The 21,456-nt window shown below is 41.1% G+C and overlaps 1 protein-coding gene across 3 annotated transcripts; it reads left to right on the forward strand.

Annotated features, from left to right (window-relative positions):
• LOC133890802 (putative disease resistance protein RGA3) lies at positions 1 to 4,184 on the forward strand. 3 transcript variants are annotated; one of them, XM_062331361.1, is made up of 3 exons: positions 1 to 548; positions 724 to 3,555; positions 3,691 to 4,184. In XM_062331361.1, the coding sequence occupies exons 1-3, from the start codon at positions 267 to 269 to the stop codon at positions 3,778 to 3,780; spliced, it is 3,204 nt and encodes a 1,067-aa protein (XP_062187345.1). In that variant the 5' UTR covers positions 1 to 266; the 3' UTR covers positions 3,781 to 4,184. The 3 variants fall into 3 exon arrangements, with proteins under 3 accessions (XP_062187345.1, XP_062187346.1, XP_062187344.1); XM_062331362.1 differs by having other exon boundaries at positions 4 to 548; positions 3,834 to 4,184; XM_062331360.1 differs by having other exon boundaries at positions 10 to 548; positions 724 to 4,184.
• Positions 4,185 to 21,456: the final 17,272 nt, after the last annotated feature.

Raw genomic sequence — 21,456 nt, forward strand, 5'->3', positions numbered from 1 at the left:
AATGGAATTTGGTTTGGACGTATTCTAAAGTTGAATTTTCTATTGGAAGGAGTACGAAACGAGGGATCCAAGGCGTCTTGCCGGAAATAATCAACTGCTAATCGCTAATTAATTAACGTGACATTGGCCACGACCTTCTTCCTCGTCCGCTCCTCGAGTTGTCTCGGCGTTGACTCCGCCGCCGCGGGTGCGAAGGCGAAGCTTCTTTCCTCGTTTCCTCCGGCGCTCCGGCTCCGAGCAGAGGAAGGACGCCGCCGCAGGCAGCCATGATCGCGACCGCGGCTCTTCCGGCCGCGTCCCGCTCGGTGGAGGCGCTCCTCGCGGGCGGCGGTGGGGCCCCCGCGGACGAGCTGCGGCGGCTGGGGCGGAAGCTCGCCGACGCGCGGGGCCTCGCCGCGGACGCCGAGGCGAAGGAGGCCCGCGACGCGGGCGCCAGGGCGTGGCTGCGCGCGCTGCGGGACGCGCTGTACGAGCTGGGAGACGCTGTCAGCGACTCCCGCCGCGCTGCCGCCGACGCCACCCGGCGGCAGCAGGAGGCCCGGAAATCGGTACGCGAGCCCTCTGCCTCTCTTGGATCCATAACTTATTTAGTACTAATATTTCAATGGCGTGTTGTATCCATAACTTATTTATGGCTAATATTTTTTATATATTTTAATATTAGTCATTTCTCCATTCTTTTCTGTGGGTTACTAACAGCATATACAATCTTAATGTGGACAGATTCGCCATTGGTTTACACTACCACCAAATATCGACAGAAGCCAGTACAAGACTTTGAAAACCAGTATCAGCAGCCTGAATTCAAAAATGGATGGTATATTACAGAAAGGTTCCGAACTAGGACTTCAAGCAATCAACCAGGAAGGTCCGAATGAAAGGTCTGAATTTTCTTGGGAAGTGGTGCCTGATGAATATACTTTGGGTGATATAGAAAATGAGAAAAATAAATTGATTGATGTGTTGACAGACAGGAAGAGTGCAAACAAAGTCGTGACAATTGTTGGGTGTAGTGGAATGGGCAAAACTACATTGGCGTGGAAAATTTATAACGATCATTGCACAAGAAATGCTTTCAGTATTGTTGTATGGGTGAGTGTCTTGAATGACTTCAATGATATTGGATTACTGTCTGCAATCGTAAGGGCTGCTGGCGGAAATCCCAAAGGACAAGAAAACAGGGTGCAACTTGAGGCCATGTTGGCTGCCATTCTTCAAGGAAAAAGATTCTTACTGGTGCTTGATGATGTCTGTGGTCATCAAATTTATGAGAATTCCCTAGAGGCTCACTGGCATGTTTGTGGTCATGGAAGCCGAATTTTGATCACCACTCGTGATGAGATTGTTGCGACAAAAGTGAAGGATGCTTACGTCCACCGGGTTAAGGAATGGACCTTTCAGGACTGTTGGTCCTTGCTTTGTCGTAATGCTTTTCTGGATGAGAGCCTTAATGGAAACACTTTAAGGAATATTGGTATCATGATTATCCAAAAGTGTAACAAGCTTCCAATGGCTGTAAAAATTATAGGTGCTGTCCTGAGAACAAAGGAGCGAACCCAAGAGGCCTGGCAGAGAGTGTATGAAAGTGAAGGATGGTCTTTCAACGACCGTCGAGATGATGTACATGGCTTAACTGGGGCTATCTATTTGGGCTACCATGATTTGCCGTTGCATATGAAGCAATGTTTCGTTTATTTGTCACTGTTCCCTGAAGGCTCTATCATCAGGCAGCAGTTTGTCAGTCAACTGTGGATTTCAGAGGGTTTGATTGAGGAACGAGATAACTGCAGTCTCGAAAAGACTGCAGAGGAGTATTTCAGGGAGTTTCTATCAAGAAATCTTCTGCAACCTGAAATTGGAAATGATGACATAACAAGATGCGCAATGCATGATCAAATCAGATCCTTTTTGCAGTTCTTTGCCAAAGATAAAATTTTCGCTGGCGAAAGTACCAATGTAACTTCAATGGAAGGGCTACGGCATGTGTGGATTACGAATAGCAAACTAATGACCACCGTGGAAGAAATACGAGCTTTGACAAGCATGAAGACAGTTATTCTCTACAAGAACCTGGTGAGTAATCGCGGCTTAGACAAGCTATTCAAGGGGCTCAAATATTTGCAGGTGTTGGACCTTGGGGGTACTGAAATTAAGTATATTCCGAGGACACTGGAATCTCTAATTCACCTTAGGCTGCTAAATCTTTCACTAACCCGAATTACAGAGCTTCCAGAGTCCATTGAGTGTCTCGGAAGTCTGCAATTCTTGGGTCTCCGGTACTGCAATTGGCTGCACACTCTTCCACTTGGAATTGGCAAGCTGCAAAATTTACGAAATCTTGATCTTCGAGGAACTAGCTTGCATCAAGTCCTACCTAGTTTGGTAAATCTTAAGCAGCTCTCCATGCTACATGGCTTCGTAGTCACACGTGATGATGATCCAACTGGGTGGCCTTTGGAACATCTAAAATCTCTAGATGCATTGAGAAGCCTACAGGTACTGAAGATGGAAAGAGTCTCACATTGTTTCAGGCTGGAAGAAGCCATCCTGGAAACGAAGTCTCACCTTAAGGAGCTTGAACTATGTTGTAGCAATGATGATAGACAGGTTGAAGTGCAAGAAGAAGATGCAAAAACAATTAAATACATATTTGATAAGCTTTCTCCTCCACATTGCTTGAAATCTCTCAAAATAGTGAGCTACTATGGAAAACTTTGCCCTGATTGGCTACCTAATCTCTCAAACCTGCAGCGCTTTGTTCTTACTGATTGCAAATTCTTGGAGCATCTGCCGAACCTGGGCCAGCTAACTGAACTCAAGTTCCTCACCATAACCGGCTGTTCCAAGTTACTTACCATTAAGCAAGAGCGAACAAGTGCCAATCAGGCGTTTCCTAAGCTAGAGCAGTTGCACCTTAGAGACATGCCAAATCTTGAATCATGGATAGGATTTGAATCTGGTGATATGCCTTCACTTATGAAATTTCGTCTGGCGAATTGTCCTAAGCTCTGTTACCTGCCATCTGGGCTTAAGTACTCGAAAGTCCTGACAAGCATGCAAATAAACCATGTTGATAGCCTGAAAGTCATTGAGGACTTGCCTGTGCTCAAAGAATTGGTTCTCCAAGCATGCAATGAACTTGAAAGAATCTCAAATCTTCCATTACTTGAAATTCTGATAGTCCGTGGTTGCTCTCAGTTGAAGGATATCAGCGTAGTCCACCTGCTTAGGCACATCCGCATTGTAGATAGAGATCTAAGAGAACTTCCAGGTTGGTTTGCAACTCATGCCTCTATGCTGCAGACATTCACTATAGTTGGCAAAGCAGAACTGCTTGAAAGATTACTTCCGAATAGAGAAGATTGGGAAATCATTCGTCACATCAGCAAAGTTTACGCAAACTTACCTGATGAATCTCCATTCTTCACTTACACAAAGAGCTCTGCTGATTTCCATGTTGATCAAAGAATTGGAGAACGAGGCAGCCCACCTGTTATGCTGGCGGCTGGAATTGCACATGAAACCCTGAGCGTTTCATTTGACAATACTTTTGAGGTAACCTCTCGAATTACTGTGCCCAGAGTACCTATCATCCGGACATCGACTTTGAAGAGGGCCATGAGACGCTACCTCGTTCCGTATCTTATAATGGTTATCATTGTTATGCAAGTTCTTTCCTATTTGCTGCAGAATAGGACATACAAAGAAATTTGGCTTGTTCAGACCCTCTTCATCTTCTTCACAACAGTTATCCTGCTGTTTCTTGTATTTCTTGACTGAGGATTTTCTCCTATACAATTGTGATCTGATGTACATGGTTACACCCTCTGCAGCATTGCGTGTTCAGTTGTCCACTGTATGCAAAGTGTGAATGATGGCAGAATGCGGAGAAAGTTGATAAAGATCTTCACTCCTGTGGTAAAGATCTGCTGGTGCTGGCATGCCTTGGGAAGTGTATTCGGAAATGTTGCAGCCCCAATATTGAAGCTGTTACTTGCAAATGACCGTGAAAACAGGTTATGTCAAGAATATGGTTTCACCCACTTGAATTGGTTTGAATTGAATGATACAATAATAGGCTGGTATGTACATTTTAATTTGAATGTCCCCCTTATTGAGACCTGACTTTGTGTAAAGAGATCGTACGTATTTGTGACACTTATATAGATTAATTACGTTACACATTTTGAGAGGTTGCATTTCAATCTAAAAAAAAAGAAAATCAATACATGTGAGAATGCTCGTTGCATTTTTGGAATTAAACTGAAATTTTTATGTGTACTCTATGTTATCCAAGCCTGATGTTATTTTCTCCAATAATTGTAAGGACAGATTCTTGAACCCCTTTACACGTGGCGCCAACGCACAGACCTCCAACGGATGAAGGTCGAAAGTAAATAGATCGCTATACTTACATAGTAGCACAAGCTTGATTTACGAGCTAATCAACAAAAAGTATCTCACTTACGTAGAGATACACGGACAATTTACAAGCTTACTGATAAAGTAGATAGCTATCTAAACTATACTAAGCCTTAAGAACGAAAGAACGATTCTGGTAGATTGAAGTTGATTGCGTTTCTCCGAACCGACCGTCCCCCTTTTTAAAGGGCGTGTGTCTTTAATAAGTAATTGTCTAGGTTTTCCCCTCATACAAACCGAATATAACTTTTTGTTTGATTTGACTACATAACAATAGAATATCTTAATTCTGTTTCTATCCTTCCCCAGCCTGAGATAGGAAAATGATTGTGATCTAGTTGTATTTTTTGATTTTCAGCAAATTTCAATCGTCCTTCATTCATAACCGCTTGAACCTATCGACAAAAAATATTATAATCATTAGTGGTATGATAATAAGAATTATGCTATTTACAATATGCACGCCTCTTTAATTTTTCAGGTGACGGAATAACCTGATGATCAAGCAACTTAATTTGCCTCTCTTGTAATAAAAAAAATCAAATATTCTATCACATTTGGTAACATCGAAAGTATATTTTATTTCTTCTTGTCAATTTTTTTTATATAGAAATAGCTTTAAAGCAGAGTAAACGAATAGCTTAGACTTAGAAGCGCACTCGGCTACACACATACCTACGCTCTCATCATTCGATGACTAGGAATCATATTCTACTATATTAACACCGGATTGAACAACCTTATTCTTCTCATTAAACTTTCTAAAATCTTTAAGAGTCTTTAGCATAGCTTTTTTGAGTCAGAGCTTTTTGTAAACTTGATTAACATCTAGGAATTCTCGCCCTTCTAACATTGCTTTAATATGCGAAAGTAGTCCAGAAAAAGCCAGCGGATCTTTATCAGATAACACCAAAATAAAATATCAATTCTTTGTATCTCTAAATCTTCTAATATAATCAGCAACATATTTATTGTACTTTTGTCTAACCGATGTCAAATGTGATAACCTCAATTTAGTATCTCCAGTGTAAAAATACCCATGAAATTTTTGTTCTAATTGAGACCATACATAAATAGAGTTTTTTGCATGAGCTGTAAACCAAGTAAATGCAGTGCCAGAAAATGATAAAGAAAATAATCTTAATTTTAAAGTATCACTAGCACCAGCTTCACCACATTATACAAGAAATTGACCAATATGTCCTAATGTGGTTCTATCATCCTCACCAGTAAATTTAACAAAATCATAAACTTTAAATCCATGAGGATATGAAACAATATCATAAAAATTAGGATAAACTTTAATCCCTTTGAATTCTACTCCAAAATGCTTTCTCAAAATATTAACCATTTGTCCTCTAATATTTTCAGACCCTAAAAGTGTTTCAGCCATGGACCAATTATGTGACATGTTAACATATTGTTGCGGTCTAAAAGCATGAGGATGTGATGAATCATAAGAATGTGACATTATAGGCTACACATATGGAGTATTATGTCGATGAACATTAAAATAAGCTTCTAGCAATTGATCATAAGGAATTCCTGAGCCTTGAGGTGGTATAAGATGCACACTATATGCTACAATGTTGTATGGAAGCACATATATGCTTGCTGAATTTTTATTTACTCGGCCATGATTATTAGTTGCATATGGAGCCAAGTTAGATTCACTAGGTGTTGTATTTGGCAACGGAAAAGCAAACAGTGTGACCTCCGGTTTAATAGCACTTGGCATAACGGATGGTGGTACAACATTATTGGCCGAACCCAATACATTAGTTCGGCTATGTATGTTGTGCATCGGTATACCTTGTTGTATAACCTTAGATGGCGTAATCGTTGCCGATGTACTAAAAGGTATAAGTTATTGTTGTATGTCGCAGTCATTATTAGAATTTAAAGTACTAGCATCATGTAATTAGAGCTAATTTTTACATTTTTCATCTTGCAATTCAAGAACCAAAGTCCTAACATGGCTAGTTGATCTAAATTTTTAAGTAATGTTTCAGAATTATTAAAACAAAAAATGCAAAACCCACCCCAAAAGTCACTTGGATTTTGACTTCCCCTAAAAGTTGTTTTGTTGCAAAAAAGAACCCCCAAAGGTTCGGCTTTGTTGCAAAAACACCCCCAAAAATTCAATTTTTTAAAAAAATCACAAAAAATTATAAAAAACTAGAGACAATTCTAAGACCTTCTGTGAATTTTTTTTCAAAAATAATATCCTTTGCATCATATTTCATGGAGAGTAAGTTTGAAAAAGAAAAAAGAAAAATGTGCAGCTCATTTATTAATTCAAGTTAAATGCATAGTTAATTATTTACTAATCCAAAAATCATGAAACCAATTGTTTTACTCTTCTTACATGATCCTCTATCTTCTTAAACTACATGAAATCTTGAAATAGTTATTGTAACGTGCATGATTGAGTAAATGTGTTGCAGATAGATTAATTCATAACTAATCCATAACACCCCTAAAATTAGTGAAACCACTTTTATTAGTTTACTTAAACAATGATTTGTGTAGGAAAAATAATGGTAGACATGACAAAGTTAAAATAACATGAGTTAATAAATGAGCCGCACGTTTTTCCTTTTTTTCCCCAAACTTCCTCTCCATGAAATATAATGCAAAGGATATTATTTTTGAAAAACAAATTCACAGAAGGTCTTAGAATCATCTCTAGTTTTTTTTAGAATTTTTTTTGTGATTTTGTTTATTATTTAGAATTTTTGGGGATTTTTTTGCAACAAAGCCAAACTTTTTTTTAGGAGGGGGGGGGGGGGGTTGTAACAAAACAACTTCTGGGGGGTGGGGGAGTCAAAATCCAAGTGACTTTTTTAGGGGGGGGGGGGGGGTTTGCAGTTTCCCTATTATTAAACATAGCAGTACCAATAGATTGATCAACCATATGATCAATTTCTTCATGTGAAATTGGTGTGCTACTTACATATGGTTTTACTTCAGGGTTGGTGCAGATGGATGGCAATGGAGCTTCCTTCACGATGACACCCTGCCTTGTCTTCTGAAAACATGATAACATCATCTTCTCAACTTCAAGTTTGTGTTTCTCGATCTCTTGATGATGTTGCTAGCGTTAATTTCAACTCCTTCCATGGCCAAAATTAAATATGTCCCCAATGGAATCGCCAAATTGTGTTAGCGCATGAATTTTGCACATGACACCAACACACAGACCTCCAGCGGATGAAGGTAGAAAGTAAATAGATCACTACACTTACTTAGTAGCACATGGTTCATTTACAAGCTAATCAACAAAGAGTATCTCGCTTACATGGAGATGCACGGATGGTTTACAAGCTAATCGATAAAGAAGATAGCTATCAACAAAGATTGAAGTTGATTGTATTTCTTCGAACCGGCTGTCCCCTTTTTTATAGGGTGTGGGTCTTTGCTAGTAATTGTCTAGGACTCCCCCTTGTGCAAACCAAATACAACTCTTTGTTTGATTCAACCACAAAACTATATAATATCTTAATTATGTTTCTATCTTTCCCCAACCGAGAACACCTTCTCATATTACGGATGTTCCCAAATATATCTCTAAACCATAAATGAACATCTAACCGAATAATCTCTCACATGTTGCACAATTCAGTCTGTGTATTCAAATATGGAAATCCCACATCTATCTTTTAACTTTCTAAACCGTAAAACATCTGTTTTATTCGGTCATATGTATTTCCAAAGTATGAAAAATGTAATATAAAAACCAGAAAATGTTGCATCACTAACCGGAAAATGTTGTATACTTAACCGAAAAAGGTCAAACTAGTAACAAAACCGGAAAATGTTACATAACTAACTGAAAAATGTTGCATAACTGATCGGAAAAATGTTGAACTAGTTACGAAACTGGAAAATATTGCATATTAACCAGAAAACGTTGAACTAGCCATAAAACCAGAAAATATAGCGCAGTTAACCGGAAAACTAATCATTCAAGCGTATACTCATGTCCTGATCATCATAGATGTCAATTCTTGTTATCAACATGTTGCTCACATCAGCAGGAACCAACATAGGGTTTAATAATGAATGAGCTAATAGTCATCACTTATCTATGCTACTGAACTTGAAAAGAAATCATAATCCTTGTGTTTCTTTATTAGGTGTGTATTAACCAAGTGCATGGATTAAGAATGTCATCAGGCCACAATAATTTCATAAGAGAAATGATTAGCATGACTTCCTTTAATATAAATGTATTGAGAACAACCGAACGAGGCATAATAGCTAGTCTAAGTATTTTATCCAATTCATGCACCAACCAGTTCAAATAAAATGTTAGTTTTTTAGGGAAAAAATACAATAAGAGACACCTCTACTTCACTATATATATTATATAAGAAGAAATAAGATATGTACGTAAAGCAAAAAACTAAAGGAAACAAAACAAAAAGCCTCTAGAAGACTGAAAAAGGAGAAACTGAGGAGAAAGGAGAGCCTAAGAGAAGGCCTCAAGCCAACTAATGAATAGAAATCTTGAATCTTCTTTAAATCTATGGGATTGATCACATATCCTTTCAAAGTGGCCTCAAGACTATTTCTTCTTTGACCACAAATTCTCTAATGCTTCCATATAAAGATTACCAGATGGAGAGTTAGAACTTTTATCTCGTTGTCATTCTTTCTCCACCTTCCTACCAAGTGGCCTTTCCAAGGGCTCACTTCCTGGAGTAGGACCATTCGTTCCATCATCATAACAACTTAAGTTGGTTCTAGGAGTAGATGTACCCAGACTTTACTTGGAGGTGGTCTTCTGCTTTTTCTGAGATTACCTATCAATACACTTTGGATGGAGGTGTAAGGCGCTCTAGCAATGCCAGAAACTGAACACTTTCTTCTCTTCTCCCTGTAGGACAATCTGTACAAGTGAATATGTTTTATTTAAATTGCACACAACATATGAAGTTTCAACCAAATTTAGAGAGGTGTGTACCTTATCTTTTTCAGTGATCCTGCTTTGCCTCCTATTCTGAATTTGCTCGTATCATCCATAGAACTTGTTAACTTGCTCTTGAAGGGTAGACCAACAATGCATCAGAGAATTTGATTCACGATCTGACTCGAAGTCCTTGTGCTTATGAAAGAAAGAATGAATTCTCTTCCAATAAGTAGAACAAGATTGCTTGTTCCCTTGTGCTACATCCATACTTATATTTAGCAATGCTGACACCAACATATTCCTTCTCGCTGAAATTTTTTGATCTCTTGGAGGTTGGTTTCATGGACAGAGAAGCTTCTACAGTTGACGGTTGGTGCTCCTCAGGTGAGGTAACAAACTCACTATCATCCCAATATTTGTCATTGTTTCCTTGGCTCAACAAATTCAAATAACTATCCATTCTCTTTGCTTCTGCAAAAATAGAACAATAAAATATTGATTAGTATGCTACTTGATGATTGGATATGGGAGAATCTGAAATCACAAAACAATTCCCATGCAAAGAGAAAGCTTTATTTTCATTAATATCATATAACTAAAAAAGTTCAAGCAATGGTGTCCTCAATATTGTCACTAGCGCTACAAGAAACTAAAATCCTTTTTTCTGTAGTATCTTCCAAAAATTAGTTCAATTCAATATTTCATAAAAATCTTTTCCAAGGATAAGAACATACTGAAATGGCAGATATTTGATTTTATTGGTATACTGAATTGTGAATGATGATGCAAACATAATGCTGATTTCCAAGCAACACATAGATTTCAGAAGGCAAGATACAACAAATGTTCCCCGGCTGAACTAAAATCAAACTCCAATAGCAGCCTCCGGTTTCAACACAAAAAATTTACACCGATCCAACTCATAGATTCATACTAAGACCAATTAATCTCTAAAGAACCACTACAATTACGATTTGCATAAAGTTTTTAGAATATGGGGAACTACACTCTGAGCAGAATTTCTATGTTGCCCTTAAATTTTGGGGAACCACATCCATCACAGAACTTTACAGGGCTGGTTGGCTAAAATAGAAATGTAATGGTGGTTGTTTATTGGAGGGAGGAGAGGAGAGGGATGGTGACAACGAAGGTCGCCAGCAGCTATGGTGGGCGGCAGCTAGGGTTTTGAGTGCAAGGAGCAGGCAACGTGAGAGAGAGAGAGAGAGAGTGGGTGAGGGTCGGTTAGGCACCAAGTGTCTAGACGCAAGAAGAAGGGTTTCCCTTATAATTCTTGCTTATCTCTTTATTGATAACTTATCTCTCTTTATATAGAGAGGCTAACTTGGTCTCTAAGTAATCTATTACAATTTAGAAAGTTCTGGAAAACGCAAATCTACTTAACGGCCAAGAAACGGCGTGGACCCAACTGTTGGTACAATACCCACGAGTGGGCTTTTGGGTCGGCCAGTCTTATTGGGCCATGGGCTGGATCTTGACCCATGATATCCCCCCTCCATTCACTTGTAGCTCATCCTTGAGCTGCTAATTAGGGAAAGCTTCGCATGCTACAATGTGGGGGCCATGGTTGAAGCCCGAGGAAGCACCATGTTGAAGAACGAGTTCTGCTCCCATACGGCTCCCTAGCGTGATAAGGCAGGGTCGGAGATGGTTGATGAAAAATTCAATTCACCTTGTGTTGATGATGATGTCGGTGGCTTGGAGTCAAAGGAGCACGTAGATGATTGAATCACCATTGATGTAAGTGAATGAGGTAGACTCGGCGATGAGTGTGATGAAGACATGGGTCATGACGACGTCGTGTGTTGTGCTAGAGATGTTGTTGAAATCCACGTACATTGTTGTTGTAACACCCTGAGGTTTAGCATTTTAGAAAAATAGCAAAATTCACTCTAAGTTAAATTTTTTAATTATTAAACCAGTATAAAATTGAGGAAATATATATTTGAATATGTATATACTTGTATGTGTGCATTCAAATATATTATTTTGGCTAAGTATTCCAGAGAGCACTAAATTAATTTCTAAATTAATCATTGCAATAAATTGGTCATATGCATTTTGGTTTAATTGTTCTTATGGTTCTTGTGTGGTGATTCGAGATTCGAATCCGTTTTAGTTCCTTTCGGTAATTTCCTTTTCCAAATCAATCCGTGAAAATCGATCTTCCAATCCAGCTCAAATATATAATTCAATTATCGCCATTTAACTTTGATCGACTTGAATTTGAACATCTCTCAAATTCAAATCTAATTCTTAGATTCTTTCATCTGGAGATCCAATTGAATTCATTTCTTTTGAATCCAACTCCATATATTTTTTTGAATCATTCTCTGATTTCAAATACCTTCCCAATTCAATTTCTTCGCAAATTAAATTCAAATTGATTCAAATCAAGTTCTAAATTCGAATCTCATAATTTAAATCATCGTACAACCAATTTCTAATTCAAATATATTTATTTGAATTATTCCAAATACAATTACAATTTCATGTCATTCATCGAATCATCATACAATCTAATTCAAATTTGAATACCTTTATTCGAATTATCACACATTCTATTTACAATTCAAATACATCAATTTGGTTTGTCACATAAATATCTCACTCTCTCATCTCACTATTCACTATCATCTCTTTGATCTTCACCGGAGCAGCCAAAGCCATTTTGCCTTCCTCTCTCCCCCTCGCTGATCTTTTCATCAGGCGGCAAAAGCCATGTGCTCTCCTCCCTTTCCTTCACCTACAAGCTTCCCCATGCCGCACACCATACATACACATGCATAAAAATAGAGCACACATGCACAACACCACAACAGTAGCAGCGACACCACCCTCTGCTCCTCTTCGCGCCCCTACAAACACACAAGCAGCCACCCGCACTTCGGTGATCCGTGCCACGCCCATCACCAGTCACCGGCGAGCCGTGCCCACATCGTCGGTTGGCTGCACCATCACGCAGCCGCTCTACCCATCGCATTCCACCACAGTGAGCACCCCACTCCCCTTGCTCCATTATTCCTCTCTGTTTCTCACCGCCATGCCTTCCCTCATGTTGCCGCTGCTCGGCCAAGGCCACCGTGCCGCTTGGCTGCCCTAGCCAGCTGGCCCACGCCATCACCTTGCATCGCTTAGCCGCTCCGCTCCACGCCGTCCTTTGTGCACCGCCGCTGGCCCGCACACGTCATTCCACCCTGCGCAGCCTGTTGCACCGCCAGCTCACGTCGTCATCTCGCGTGTCGCTGCTGTAGGATCTAAGATACTGACTAGAGGGGGATGAATAGGCGGTTTTAAAACTAAATGCTAAGAGATCAAGAGAACTTACGGAAACAAACTAAAGATCACTAGAGAGATATGAAGACAACCAAAAGCTATTTCAAGGTTTGCAATCCTAGAGTGACATGTAACAATTTATATTCTAGAAAAATAAATTGCATAAAGTAAATTTGCTCAAAGTAAATTACTCAAGGATGACACAAGAAATTTTTCCTGTGGTATCAGTGATTTGTCGATCACCCCTAATCCATGTTGAGATGAGTTCAAGCTTCTAACCGCTTCTCTATCAAGTGTCCAATCCTCAAAAGAGAAAAGGGCTCACACTGAACAACTTGATCTTAAGCTGAAATAGAACAAGAACTACTTAATACCCTGATTCCACTAGAGTAGCACTTTGCCTCTCCGGTAAGGTGTGCTCAAAGCCTCTCACAATCACTGCCATGGCTCCTTCACAATCTTCTTTGAAGGACTCAACGGCGCAACAACCTCCAAGCCGTCTAGGAGGCGGAAACCCTCAAGAGTAACAAGTCAATGAAGCTTGCTTGAAGGATCACTAGTGTCTCAATGCTCAAACTCTTCAAAATTATGTACTAGATGCTCTCAAACTCTCAAAAAGGCAATCACTAAGCCAAGAGAAGGAAAGGGTGAAGGCAAGAGCTCAAAAGGGTTGTAATGAAATGCTAGAAAAGTTCCTTTAACTAGCCAAGCTCTTATTTATAGCCCACACTAAAAAATGTGGCCGTTGCATTTGATTTGACATCTCTGCGCACTGGACGGTCAGACCATAGCTCAATTGGCGGTCGGACCATCGTTATTACCTCGTATGCATATATCCAAATATATTATTTTGGCTAAGTATTCCAAAGATCACTAAATTAATTTCTAAATTAATCGTTGCAATAACTTGAGCATATGCATTTTGGTTTATTGCTTTTATGGTTCTTGTGTGGCGATTCTACTTTGACTGTCTCTCAAATTAGAATTTGTTTTAATTCCTTTCATAATTTCTAATCTAAATCAATCCGTGAAAATCGATCTTCCAGTCCAATTCAAATATTCTTTTTGAATCAATCTCAAATCCAAAACTTAAATTCAAATACTTCTATTTGAATTTAATCCCATATATCTTAAAGCTAGTCTCATTCAAATTATCATCAAATTTGTATCCGAATTCAATTCAAATCATTTGAGTTATATTTGAATAATTTCAATTTAATCTTTTCGCAATTTCAATTCAATTCAAATCTCATGATTCGAATTCTCACTCAAAAGTCATTTCAATTTCCAATTCAAATCCAATTGAATTGCACCAAACCGATTCATATACAAGTTATTTATTTGAATCATCATACATCTCATTTCTAATTCAAATACGTTTATTGAATTTTTCCAACTCAATTCAAATTCAAATTATTCAATTTGAATTATTACAAATTCATTTCAATTCAATTACATCCTTTTGAATTTGTCATTCAAATCTCAATCTCTCTCAGTCTCACCCACACAGCCGCAAGCTGTTGGACGTGTTCACACCAGTCGCAGTAGCAAAAGATCTCACCAGCGCCATTTCCTCTCCCGTTCACACCGCCATACCTCTCCTCTGATCTTTCATTGAGCAGCCAAAGGCAACTTCTCCTTCTCCTCTCTTCCTTCACAAGCAAGTAACCTCACAGACACAGCAGCATGCACCATCCATACACACATGCATACACACGAACAGGCACCCTCACACAGTAGAAGCACCAGGCATTCTGCTCCTCTCCCTTCCCTTGTACAAGCACACCACACTGCAGCCTTGCCATCGGTTCCCACCATTGCATTGCACTGCTTGCACACGCCGTCCCAAGCTCCACCTAGCCTAGGCCGCGCCAAGCCGCACCCCTGGCCGCACCAAGCTGCATTGCCCAAACTTCTGTGCTTCCACCGTGCTCAACGTAGCCATGTGCACAAACCAATTCAGTGAGCACCCAGTTTACTCCCTGCTCTGCTCACCCTCTCTCTCTCTATTTAGCACAATCGGCCCCATTGTGCGTGCCACCCAGCCCGCTAGCTCGCGCCACCAAGTCGTTCCCACATGCAGTCGCCGCCACGCTATCTCCTGGCGTCGTTGGCCAGCACCGCCAACCCAGCCTGCCCCATCGTGCATGTCATCTTAGGTGCCAGTAGCCTTGCTGCGCTCCCTCCCACCTGCCTCCACGCCCTCCGCTGCTCATGAATGCATCATTCTGGCTGCGGCCGTGCGTCGTCACACCGAGCGCCCTTCCATCCGCCACCAACTCAAGCCTCCATCCCGCGCACGTCACCACCCGCTAACACACCATCACACCACGCGTCATCCCCACAGCGTTGCTCCTCTTGTGCTGCCTGGCTTTGAGCCATCACAGATGAGCTCCCAGCCATCCCTCCTCCACCGGCTCGACCTTCCTTGCCGCACGCCACCCCGGCTTTTCCCGCTGCCTCCACCTCATTTGTGTCGTGCGTTGTCGCCGGTGAGCTCTACCGTGCCGCCGGTGAGCCCTATCCCCGGCCGGCCATCCCTCTCCGCCTACTCCTTTCTCCTCCTTCCACCTCTCTCTATCTTCGTGACCCTCACCTAAAGAGAGAGAGAGCCGACCGGCTCGCGCCGCCACTGCTCGGCAGTGTCAGGCCGGCGTGCCGTGCCACCATGCTCAACCGTGCGCGCCGTGTCGTGCGTGCGCTGTCCCCACCGGCCTCACACCTCTGGTGCCTCCCTCACCTCTCTCCCTGAGCCTCACGGGCACACAAAATACCAGCCAGCCTTATCCCTTTTCTCAGGCCAGCCCATGTCCACAGCTTCAGTCCACGATGGATCGCACACCCAAGCCACCCTGGTCCATCGGCCTGTGACCCGAGCCCACTAGACCGAGCCCCTCTCCAGTCTACAGTGGACTCCACTCACCAATCCCTTCGGTCCATAGCTCCATAGACCAAGTCTGTGGAATAGTACCTCTTTTCTTTTTCCTAGAATTATCCCTTTCTGGCATATCTTCCGAGAGTCATATCTCCTCCGTTTGGACTCCATTTTCAGCGATTCCTTCTCCAATATTCCTATAAAATCATAATCTATCTGTCCACCAAATCTTGTAAATTTTGAAGTTTTTTTAAATTTTTCGTTCGGTATTTATTTCGTGTCACGACGTTTAACCTAGAGTAGGTTTTGTCTTTATTAAATAAAGCTGAGTTTAGATAATTCGATAACCATGTTTTGGTTATAAAAGTAGTATAGTCGCATGTGATAATCTAGTTTAAGCATAGATTAGTCATCTTGTTAATTAAAGAGTACTTTTTAGATTAAACTAAAGAATTAATCTTTTAATTAATGTTGCAATAGATCGTTATTTCATACGATAGTTTATAGATTAATCTTGGTCTAATTAATGTAATACGATTAACCTATATACCTATTAAATAAATAAATATCAGTCATTAGAAGATGATAGAATAATTTAACGTTGGTAATTAATTAATTGAATACCCTTTCAATAATTAATTAATTACTTTTAAAGATTAGTTTAACATAATTAATTAATTATCTAAATTCTCTGATGATGGCAATAAAATATAACTTAATTAGTGTGAAAATTAAACAATACTAGGTAATTAAGATTAATTACTAGATAAACCTAGCTTAGTGCTGTAGATTAGAATTTTAATCTCGACACTTATGCGCATATAATCATCTAGAGTTATACTTACGTATATATATACATGCTCAGATACATATAGACATAAGAATCACACATATGTTTGTGTCGATACACGTGCACTCATATACACGTAGAAACCCTAACTATCGCCTTCCGGTAGTTAAGCTAATAAACGCTCACCTAGTTATTAATGGCTTGTTTAAGATTTCTCTTAAGATTAATAAAATAACTAGTTAATAACTTGACCTAGCTTCACTAGATAACCTTGATAGTCTCTATGTATCAGTTTCGCTTAGCTAATAGTTGCCGATCATCTTTATGCTAGGTTAGGTTTTGTCATCTTTCTTGGTCGTTCTTCTTTCACTTTGGTGTTCGTTTGGCTTTATTTTGGTGTTCCATTTCTTAGTCGTTGGGTTTTTTTTTTTCAATAATCTGCGTAGGCTCGAAGTCAAGGTTCTCAGCAAGAACGCGATGAAAAAATTGAAGGCGAGGCCGATGATGAAGAACCCAGGATGCTCTAACGACAAGATCAATCATGAATTGACCTTCATGAAGGCGAGTCCTAATTCTTTGATCATATTGAACCCATGTTTGCAATATAATAACATGATGAACTAAAAACATGGCAGTTATATTTGCATGCTATATAAAGATTTCTCGTTAACATTCTGGTATTAGTTATAACCCATTTACTGAGCCATACTACAACTACTAGCAATACTCAAATGATAACCCTATATTGCTCCTAATACCTAATATAATGATATTGGATGAACCCTTGCTAACTAGTATGCTTAGGGCTGGATACGCTGCTCTCTTCGGAGATGTTTGATCTCTCCTCGGAAAGTACTTAATCACTTTTTATTATGATTATATGCCTTGTAAATGAGTGAAATGTGTTGAGGTGTTTGATGGTGTGAGTAATAGAAAATGGTGTTGGTGTTAAAAAAACCATGAAAACTGCTTTGGCGGGGGTGAGCAGGATAGTCCTCTGAAAGTTGGAGACTATCTCATGTGGGTATTCCTTTGGTAAGGATGCTCTTGGGGGCTTGAGGTGATACTCAATGCCAATGTTGAAGATGCTTGCCCCGACCATCTAAGGAACGAATCAATTATGGTCGTGCTTAGCTACCCCGTGCAACCACACATCATGAATGGGCAGGACTTGATCTCACACCCTATTAACTAAGCTCGGTACCCACCTTGGAGGTTGTAGTGCAACGAGAGCCAGGAAAAGACTTGCAGAAATCAAAGTCAGCTGGTGATATTGTAATGGTCGGATTCAAGCCATTTTCAAGGAGTGTTGGACTTTAGGCCCCTGGTCAGTGTATTCCCGTGGGTGTTGACCATGTAGCAACATGCTCGATGGTACGGAAACTCGTTATGATTCATTCCTCTGCTTGCAATAGTTGGAGGCTGAGCATATCGTATGGGTAAAGCTGTACAACATCTATAGAGTGTAAACCTATTTGAATATTCATGTCCACGGTCATATACATGCGAAAGTTACAAACTCACAATTGATTGTTTTGTGGTATGCGTACCCCTTTGGTGTGTGAATGGGCAGTGTGCCCGTGTTTTGGAGAAAGCCGACTATATGCTGTTGAATCTGGTTGGACTAGGTATCAACCAGCTAAAAGATGGGAACTGCAGGGAATAGATAGCTTTCCTCTAGGGCCAACAACCTTTATCAATCAAACCTATTTTTTGATCACCTGGTTTAAACTAAGTGTTACATTTTAATTCACATTGCATATAAAACTGGTTTTGCGCCCAAACTATAGCCCTATGGTTTTTATCCTTGGTTACCTCCCTTATGCATCTACTCAACCCCCTTGAAGTAGTACTAGGACTTGTTGAGTACCTTTCGTACTCAGTCTTGTTTCTTTCAGATTGTTGAGATGGAGATCAACCTCAACCTAGATGAAGTTAAAGAGAAAAAGTCTAAGGTTGGATCCACACCCGAGTTGTCTGTGACATTGGGTTATGCTGTTGTTTCGCTCCGCTCTATTGTAGGCTCTTTTGGCTGGCTGATTTGTTGTGGATCCTTGTCCACAAGACCATATTTTATCCTTTTTAGGTAATTATTTTACTTTATTTATTCAAAGTATGTATTTGATATCATTCTGGAGAATTTTGTGCGTATTTGCTACTTGATCCAGGGACTGATATAGGAGGCACTAGGGAACCCTAGGTTGGGGTCCTGACATGGAGGAACTAGCAGCTCCCACCATCATAACATTGTAGACAGTTGCGACTGCACCTTGGAGCACCATGCCATGGAGCAGGGCGTCATTGGTCTTGCCTGTACTAAATTCACGACCTTCTACTGCTAATGCTACCATGCGGTATGGACCATTATTGATGAAGTCGCGATCAACCACGATGAAGAAGAGGTGTTTGCAATCATGATTGTCATTAATCCCCTCATCACACTGAGGGCAAAGGTTGATATACCACCTCTCCATAATCTCCGTTCTAGTGAGGTGCTTGATCGGTGACAGTCCTGTGAGGTCGGCATTTGGAGATGCCCTAGTGCGTCCTACCCCAGGCGTGATCTCCAACTTGGCTGCAGGTGGCAAACGAGAGTCTGCGGCTACTGAAATCCTATGCAGTGGTCATGTGTTCCTCCTGAACTCTAGGGGTTGCCATAATAATAGGTTCTTTGTTGTGCGTGATTTGACCATCTGTAGAGAAAATTTTTAGGTCATGTGAGAGAGCAGATGGTATGACGGAGCCTACGGAAAGGAAGTCGCCGGTCACATCCTTTGCAAATTCTAGAGAAGCAGATGAGACAGCACCGTGCGTGTTGGAGAAAATGTCGTGAAGGACAACGTCAATGCCAGTGGAGGAGTCATCATCGGGAACACCTAGGGAGACATGGGCAACACCGCCTGACGTCGAGATAGGGTGGAAGACTGGTGTAGAGGGAACGCTGATGTTCAACATGTAGGCGACATTGCAGAAGTGTTCATCTACCGGTGGTCATCGAGAAGTGTTGGTCATGACCTCCGATGAAGCTGTTGATGATGAGATGATGGCATCTGGTAGGATGATGGTTGTCAGCAATGAAGCAGCCTGTTGCAGATCATCCTTGTTAGTGCAGGCATCTGAGGCTGGCAGTCGGTGCGATAAGGGGGAAGAAATCTTAGGCGCCTCCTTTGGATCCCAAGGAATGTTGAGGACAGTGAACAACTCATCGACACATTATCAGCATTCATGATGAAATTCCTCAAATTGTCTAGAAAAATCCCTTGATGAAGGCGTAGTATCGGTGACGAGTGGAGCTTGGAGACCAGAGAAAATCAGACCATCATAGGTACTGTTCACTGACGGAACAGAGACGTGGGTACTTGTCACGCAATGAATAGTATTGTGGGTACTATTTACACAATGAACGGTGCCATGATACTTTTCACGAAAGGCCTATGCCCATGTTTGTCATTGTCAAGGTCGATGTAGTCCTTCACGATCGCATCTGCGTATGTAGATCTTGAGTTGACTGCAGGATCGATCCCTCCGACGAAATCCATGACTTTGGAGTGGTATCTGATACCAGATCTAATGGTGGTTGTTTATTAGAGGGGGGAGAGGAGGGGGATGACGACCACAGAGGTCGCTGGTGGCTATGGTGGACGACAGCTAGGGTTTTTAGCGCAAGGAGCCGACAGAGTAAGAGAGAGAGAGAGGGAGAGGGTTTGCCAGGCGCTAGATGACTAGACATAAGAAGAAGGGTTTCCCTTCTAATTCATGCTTATCTTTTTATTTATGATTTGCCTCTCTTTATATAGAGAGACTAACTTGGCCCCTAAGTAATCTATTACAATTTAGAAAGTTCTAAAAAAATGCTAATCTACTTAATGGCCAATAAACGGCATGGATCCGGCTACCATACAGTACCCACGGTACTATTCACGTGCGTGAGTAGTACCCACAAGTGGACTTTTGGGCTGGCCAGTCTTATCGGGCCATGGGCTGGATCTTGACCCATGATATGAAATGATATCATCAAGGCAACGAATAAAAAGATTGCATGAGATGGCATGGCAGGCAACTATGGATCTGCTGGAACTCCTAGAACAACACTTGGATGCAGCGAAATGAGGATTGCGGACAGTATAACTTATTATGTTTGATAGTTAATCTTTTATTCAGTTCTTCAAACATAACAGGCACATATAGGATTGATTTACAAACCCAAGCCTATATGGATCTTTGTGAGCAAACGAGATATCAGATCTTTTACACTAGAACGAAAAGATGAGAAGAGGGGGTCTCATTCTCATAGAGGCAGATGGGGGCGGAGGTGGCAAGGGAGGAGTCAGCTGGGGAGCGGAGGACGTGTAGTAGAAGTAGTTGATGGCCCAGAGGAAGGGGAGGCACCCGAACCCCCACAGGAAGAAGCACCGAGCATGGCCCTTTGCCTCCTCCAGCGACATCCCAAGGGGGCCATCCACCGTCACCTAGACCGCCGATGGAGGCCCGAAGTGGGGGGCATTGGAGGATGGCCATCGGCTGCGGCGGCGGGCGCAACAGAGCTGCAGTGGAGGGAGATGGCGTGAAGGGCAGCGCTACTCAGATTTGGAGGGAACCATACGCGCCAAGAATGACAAGCTCCTTTCCCGTCCGAAGAAATTAGCGAGCACGGGGAGGAAATGGCGAGCCGAAAAAATAGTGAGGGATAGTAGGGAGCCAGTTGGAGCTTGTTTTTTTTGGCCGAGTCACTCTTTGTATCGATAGGGAGCCAGATAGCGACTCGATTGAAGATGCTCTTACTTTTAGCATTAACATCTGAGCCTCTCCAAAGACAATGTCTTCTTGCTCTATCAATATAGTTAACCACTGCAACTGGGATTTTAAGGGGCACATTGAGTAAGTGGGTAGTGAAGAGAGGACATAATTTACCAATTCTAATCTTCCAGCACGAGAGAGAATATATGAAGTAAACGTGATCCTTCTCTCGGATTTGTTCATAAGAGGAGCATAGTCTTCAATTCTTGGCTTTGACGTACCAAGACAAAGCCCCAAGTAAGTTAAGGCAATTCACCCAATTTACATCCAAAAACACCAGCAAAATGTTCAGCCTTTTCTTGAGAAAAAAGTTTAGAGGAATCAAACATGATTTTGAGTAATTGACTTTTAAGCTAGTAGATT

The sequence above is a fragment of the Phragmites australis genome, chromosome 14 (genome assembly GCF_958298935.1).
Source record: "Phragmites australis chromosome 14, lpPhrAust1.1, whole genome shotgun sequence".
In the NCBI taxonomy this organism is placed as follows: Eukaryota; Viridiplantae; Streptophyta; class Magnoliopsida; order Poales; family Poaceae; genus Phragmites; species Phragmites australis.

Excerpts from the sequence above, each read along its gene's own strand:
- LOC133890802 (XM_062331360.1), top strand. The coding sequence starts at position 267 with ATGATCGCGACCGCGGCTCTTCCGGCCGCGTCCCGCTCGGTGGAGGCG. Across the intron at positions 549-723 it reads AGCAGGAGGCCCGGAAATCG|ATTCGCCATTGGTTTACACT; the intron begins GTACGCGAGCCC and ends TAATGTGGACAG.